The following is a 7,043-nucleotide window of genomic DNA, read 5'->3' on the forward strand; positions in this document are numbered from 1 at the left end:
TTTTGGGGAGAAACCAAGGTGGCTTTCTGCCACACATGCAGACACCACTATTCAGAAATTCCCCAGTGTTGGGGGAATAACTGAAATCTTCCGCGTAGCCTGAACAGTAAGTCGCTTCCATCCTGGACTGCCTAGTAAACTTCCCAGGTGAAATGTGCCTGCTAGCAGTGGAGGTTTCCTAGGACAAGGCTCCCTTTGCCTGCAACTCATTACAAGACAATTTCCACCTGAGAGCATTGGAGGGCTTTCTACAGTTCTTTGCGCTAAGTACCATACTTTCCTCTGTAAGTTAGAATATTCAGTACTCACCTCAAACAATTCCCAAGTTGACCAAACCCTCCCCCCCACAAACAAACCCCAAATTCAGGAAGCCAAAATAGAAGAAATTCCTCAAGAGCTGCTAGGTTTTTTGCACAAAATAAGGTAATAAAAACAGCTGAGTGAACTGAACTATAATGAAACACCTTTTTTAAGTGACCACCAAAATCATTTCACTAGCAAAAAAGATTGGCCTCAAAAACTAAAGGAAACTTACTGGAAATGCTGGGGGTGTTTTCAGGTAGGCTTTTGATGGAGACTGTAGCCAGGTGAAGTTAACCATTCGTAGAAGTTCTGTGGGACCGGTATGGAAGTGTCTCAAAATACTCTTTTTTTTTTTTTCCCCCTAAAGGGGCATTTGTGATCCTTTACATGAGACTTAAGCACATTGCTTACCAAACAAGTTTCTGCATCCTTGCTTGTTTGAAAAAAAACTTGTCTGTTTTAATTTCTGTGCAGTTACTTTAGTTGATGGTGAATGGTGAGGGTATTTCAGTGTAATGTAAAGCTTTTGTGGTGGTTTGAAAATTGAGGGCTGGTGTATCTTCTGTGCAGCTCCCTTCTGTGTTGATGGTGAGAAAAATAAGAGCTCTAAGTTCAATTCTCCCTGGTATCTTGTTTAAGGCTGCTAAAACTTGAAGTATTTACAGTGTGACTTGTGAGCATGGCAATAACTTTCTTCTTCTGCAAAGCTGTGATTTTTTACAAACTTTTTTGGGTCTTTGTGGAGTAGCCTTTGCAGGGGTGGGCTTTTGCAAACAGCATAGTAAGAGAGAATTATTTTGGAAAAACAGTATTTTCAGTCCCACCCTGCCTCTTTCATTGCTAGTTATTGCTGTGTTCCAGCTTAATTTAAGCAAATAACGTATTTACTTAGAATGTAAGTATAGGATGGGAATATCTTCCTTCTGCTATGGGACAAAGCTGTTAATTTGGGAGTTGTGTTAAAATCAAATAATGCAAGGATCTCAGTAATTAGGTTTATTATCCTCTGGGTTTGCCAGTGCTGTATCCAAACTCTTCTGACAGCTGTGCTTGTAACAATGTATATTTATTTAACCACACTATGGAGTTAAGTTGCTGAGATTGAACTAGAGCTTCAAATCTCTGTTGTGAGGTACTCCACAAGCGCAAAAAAGTCTATAGTTCAACATCCTAGTCCATGTGGACAGACCATTTCAGTAAGCATGAGATAATATGGAGCATGTGGTCTGCACTCAACACACCTGGATTTGTAAAGGCTTTTCTCCACTTCCTGACAGACATCTCAAAACTTCTTGATATCAGATGCAAGTCCCACCAGGTAAACAGTGCTTTTCCCCTGCAGATACTAGATCATCACTACAGTGTAGTAATACTGCTAATCTGGTAGTTGCTGCTGGCAACTACTATCTTATGGTTTCTTCTCCTTGAGAAAGTGTGACAGAAGCTGCCTCCAGACTTAGTAGCCTGAGCACACTCCTGGGACAGAACTATTAGTCTCTTAGGATATGTATTTGTGATGCCTTAGGGGTAAGGGAGGGGAGGGAGGAGCTTGGTTTTCTAAACCAGAGTGGTTTGGGGATTGCGATGCTGACTCCTAATGGAAAGAATGCCTTTGTGTCACCCACACAGAATGTTGGCCTCTTAGAATGCATTTGAGAGGGACCCAGACCAGTGCTGAGGTCGTGAATGTTCATGAGTGGTTTCAGCATAACCATGAGATGCCTTCCCCAAAACTATGGATTCACTCAAAGTAGCCCAGCCCATTAAAAATCAAGCAGAACACATGGAAGTATCCACAACACAACAAGGACCAAGGTTTTAACAGCAGTCTTGAGAGTGCTGTCATGGATAGTTAGGCCATCAGTTCTTGAGTTGGGGCCTATGTTGCAGTGGGTTTGCCTTTGTTTCCCAGAAGCAAGATTTCAGCATATCATACTGATCCTAATGACTGTTGCAGCTATTTCTTCTGTTTGAGAATCATTGCTTTGCATTCTCTTTCTGATACTGTCTCCTGTCCCACTGCTCAGTGACTGAAGTGCAGGGATGGAGGGATGGAGAGAGATTCCCCCTTCCTCGAAATGGTAACTCTGCTCAGAAGTTGGCTGCTGGAGGCTGCTAAAGACTGATGCAATGTGTGACCCACCTAACTACCTTGAGGACAGGAGCACCTCTAGGGACAAACTCTGCGCCCCAACCAGACCTGAGCTCTAACAGTTTCAAAGTACTATTAGAGTACTAATTTTCCATTCACTCTTCTGTCTGCATCCCCAGTCCTTCCATAAGTTAGGTGAAGACGATGAGCTCCCAGCCACACAAGGGAGTCACCAGGACAGTGAGTGACTGACTAGAAAGGGATTGGAAGTGCCATGAAGAAATGGAAAAATAAGCAGGACAGCCCCTCCAGAACCAGACAGACCAGTAAACATTACACATTACATATTTTTAGACTCATTTGCTAGTATCTGGTGCAAGTTCTGTAAAATAGGAGCAAGCTGCTTGCATTTCCTGGCCCTGAGCAGGGCCTATAGCAACATGGCAAACCGTCACAAAGTCTGCAGTTTTGTAGACTTGGGCTGTCTGTACCAGAAAGTGAATTACAGATCTTGATTTATAATCAAACAGAAGCATTACTCAGAGCTGCTGCTGAACTCTGGTCCAGAAATCCAGGAGCCTTACTAATGTCTTTTGGAAAACACAAGAGGGAGAGAATACTTTTATGCGGTTGCTGGAAAGCTTTTATTAAAGAGATAAAATGTCATTGAACTGGATTCCATAGCTTGTGGTTTTAGATACTGCACCAAGGGAGGGCGAAGGTGCCATGTGGTTAGCCATTTGGGAAATAAATGGCATGTTGATTTCAGACAAGACCTGTAATTTGTTAAATGTCACCTTACTGGCAACAGATTTAGGCATGACGCTCTGTCAGCAGGGAGGGTAGTGAATGGACCTTCATAGAAGGTCAGCAGACCATAATTCTAAGAAACACTTAAATAACAATGGCATGTAAAAAACCCCAAAAATAAAAACCATGTTGAGTAATATGGGCATATTGGGCAATGGACTTTTTTGAACCAAGAACAACACCAGGCCGATGGCCAAGACCCAGCAAGCCACCAAGGAATACCATGTGCAGTGGGAAGGGTACTTGCACAGTATAATAAATGATTCATGAAAGACCCAAAGAGCTTGTTGGAACATCAGGGCCTTTTCATCCTCAACAATCTTTATTTATTTATTTTTCATGGAAACACCTCCAAATTTAGGGCAGGAGCACTCTAGAAGCAGTATGCTCAGATTCCAGACCTATGTTACTTATTCCCTTAGTCATGTATTTTCCTCTGCCTGCTGCAAAGAAGCAGTGTTGATGGGCTCTAAAAGGACAGGCTTCCACCTTTTCTTTGTCAGGATGCACAAAAACAAAGCAATCTAAAGGACTTGGAGGATTCCTGCCTGAGAGGCAAATAAAGTACCTCCTTGAGTTGTACCATGGGTTATTACCTACCTAATGACATGCTTGTTGCATACGTCTGTGACTGCTGGCTCAGACATTTGGTTCATGCACTGGGGAAGGAAAATACTATGATGGAAGAATGGGTTTGAACAAAATAAGCATTGACTTGAACCATTGCTAGAATCTCAAATGGATCTTAGGTGTGATTTTTTTGGTGTTCAGAACTATATAGTGGCTGACTTTCTACCCGCTCCCCATTCTCTTGGAAATTCTGAAATATCCCATGAGGGATTGCTTGTATGACATTCCTGGCTTGATGGATTTCAGGAAACTTCAGAAATCTCATGCAAAAGCATGATATACAATCATAAATCAGTTATGCAGGCACAAGTGGTCTCAAGCAGAATCTGAACTGATGGGGTCTTCTGTATCCCGAGCATCTGGAGTTTAACCTCAAGTTAATGAATACCAGAGTTTTTCAGACAGTGCCCGAGGAACGCAGGAATCTAAGTCTGTGAGGCTGAATGGCTGATCTGCTTTGCAAGAGACACTGGACATGAAGCTGTCTCCTTTTAGTGATGTGACAGTAGAGATCATTCTTTTTGTGTCCACTAGAGGCCACCGCAAACCTCATGTGAAAAAAAAACAGGCACCAGCTGGAATAGATGGTAAATAGTTCACTTTTTATAGAGAGACTGTGGGCAGTTCTGGAAGTTGGATCACCCTAAAACAGCATCTTTGCTAGCTGAGTTAAAGGAGCAGTGCCCATGGGTAACTTAAAGCCAGTAGATCACTTCAGGCTAATGTCTCATCAGATTGCACTGGTGGTATGGACATACATGTTCATTGCTTAAGATGAAAAATCTCTTAGGAAAAGGCAGGTTTTACTAGTCCCTTTGCTGGGCAAGTGGGATTCCCCTAGAGAGATGAGGAGCTCCAGAGTGACTTTCTCTGCTTTTCCATCTAAGCAGTAAGTCAAGTCTTATACAGAGAAGAGACTTCCTCCCCACAGTCATGACAGCCACAACCCTGACCTCTGCTGTGAAAAACTCGTTGTACTCCTTGTTCAGTGACCACACTTGCTCCCTGGAGGCATGCCTGTTTCCTGGCATTATAGATGTTCATCTAGAAGAAGCAGGGTTGGGCAGAGAGGCTGGCACTGAGAACAGCTTGAGGACTCTGAAAAGGTGTAAAGAGGAGACAAGACAGCAGGGATGTAGGGAGAGCTCCTTGGGCTCCGCCCCATGATAAGTATTGCCACCTTCTTCATTGTCAGCTAAATAATACCCGAAGTGGTTTGGCTTTTAGCAAAGGCTACTGGAAGGGTCTGACTGCTGTGCTGGCCAGAGGAAACTAGTTATTGTCAAAGGAAGTGCTGCCAAGAGTCCACAGGACCAAGTCGAAGTTGATTTATGGAATTAAAATGAGAGCAAGTCTGTGACCAGTTGCGACTGGCATGAGTAGGGACTTCTGCCCCTTTCACTTTGGGGTGGGCAAAATGGTGTCAATGAAATGAGAATGTGCCCTGGCTCCTCACCCAGCCCACCTGGAATCTTCCTGAGGGATGGGAAAAGAGTATGGTTGCTTTTGTGGCTGCCTTTGCAAATGTAGATGGGGCCAGAACTGGGAGATGCCAGAAATGGCCTGAGCCAATTCATTCTTATGAGATTTCTGATCTGATATTTTTGCAAATTTGAGACTTTTGGATAAGGCTCTGGACTCCAGATTTCTATAGGACCAGTCATCACACATGAGTCCATGCACATATGAATCACCTCTTCCACCTCTCCAGGGAGAAAACACTGTGGTCTAGAGGAAGTTGCAGCTTGGAGTTTTCTTTCCAAGCTTATGCATAATGCATAAAGGCACAAATTTCAGAGAAGGTCAGTATCCCACGTAGTTTTGAACATCATGAAAGCAAAAACAAAAAAAAAAAGCAGAGGAAAAGTCACAGTGTGGTGAGAAGACAATCTGGGTGCCAAGAGAGCTTTCATGCAGTGTTTTGGGGTGTCACACTACAGAAACAGGTGCTAAGAGTATTTTTTTTTGTCAATTTTCCAAGCAACTGTGTTTATTCCATGTATTACATGTCTGCTTCAGGTTCCAGAGACCAGCTGACTCCCACTATTTAATAACAATGTTCAGGTGGGTTAAGCCAGGTAACAAAGATGTTCCCTTCAGTACTGGGGAAGCTTTAGCTTTGGTTGTCTTCCTGAACAGTACTCCTCTGCTTTGAGGACTGAGGGGGAGATACTTTGTGCATGAGAGCAGCTCTGAGCATTTAATGTCATTATCTAACCAGCTGTGAATGAGGGCTCAGCTGTGTAGCTCTGTACTTTGGGTTCTGTTTGAAACTTCATCTCTGCAGCAAGCTAGATCTCTTATGAGAGAAACAAAGTGCTCCCTCTTCCAAGGGCAACACTTGTGTCCTTTCCCACCCCCGGAGCGTGGGCCATGCAAACATCTCTGTCAAATCTACTCATTCCTGTGACAGCTGTAATTAGCTTTGATAGAATAGCTAACGAATACCACAGGCAAACACTTGGAGGGAGCTAGTACCAGGATACATTTGCCTCCCCATGGTGTAACAGAGTCTGTGTGGAGGACGCAGCATTTCCATTTCCATGCATGCTCCTAGAATGTGAATCTTCTCTATTTAATTTAAGATTTGGGGATGAACAGTGAAGGCTTGGAAGGGGTTTCTGAGGAGACTCCCCATGGCTCTAAGCCCTGTTGCCAAAAATCCAGCAATCCTGCAGCAATCTTTTATTCCCCCACCAGAACATAAGTAGGAAATCTTGACCTGAAAGATTAGGGTTTGGCTACTGTCCTAAACTCAGCTCATTTGATCCCAAAGATCTTAATTCTACATGCGTCCAACCAGAAAAACTGTTGCAGATGGCCATGCCAACCTGTTTGTGCCTTGTGTACCTTTGCATGCTTTGCCCTCTGCCTGAACCTGCCTTGTATGAACTGCCCACCTGTTTTCATGGCAACAGCAGTAAGCACCTGCAGCTGAAGAATTTCCATGGCAATTCATAGAAACCTTTCTCCTCTGCCAGAGATTCTCCATCAGTCTCTCTTTCTCTGCAAGTCTTGCTACCATTTGCTACCAGTCTCTGAATACTGGGGCAGTCAGTCCAGCACCAGGGAGTTCATGCTTGGAGTTCCTTGGTGAGTAATCCATAATCTCTCTGGAACAGGTTACCCCAAGAGGTTGTGGAATTGCCATCCTTAGAAGTTTTTTAGACCCAGATAGACAAAGCCTTGGCTGCAATAATCCAGGTGC

The 7,043-nt window shown here is 43.6% G+C and overlaps 2 protein-coding genes across 4 annotated transcripts in view; one reads left to right on the plus strand and one right to left on the minus strand.

Annotated features, from left to right (window-relative positions):
* Positions 1-601, minus strand: part of UPF1 (UPF1, RNA helicase and ATPase) — a 32,795-nt gene extending 32,194 nt beyond the window's left edge. The window contains exon 1 of the mRNA XM_019513175.1: positions 536-601. Coding sequence (XP_019368720.1) covers positions 536-601 — 66 coding nt within the window. The remainder of the gene's footprint in view (positions 1-535) is intronic.
* COMP (cartilage oligomeric matrix protein) overlaps positions 1-7,043 on the plus strand; it is a 54,257-nt gene that overhangs the window by 7,384 nt on the left and 39,830 nt on the right. The window lies entirely within an intron of this gene.

Source organism: Gavialis gangeticus, unplaced genomic scaffold (assembly GCF_001723915.1).
Source record: "Gavialis gangeticus isolate Ggan-Ray unplaced genomic scaffold, GavGan_comp1, whole genome shotgun sequence".
In the NCBI taxonomy this organism is placed as follows: Eukaryota; Metazoa; Chordata; order Crocodylia; family Gavialidae; genus Gavialis; species Gavialis gangeticus.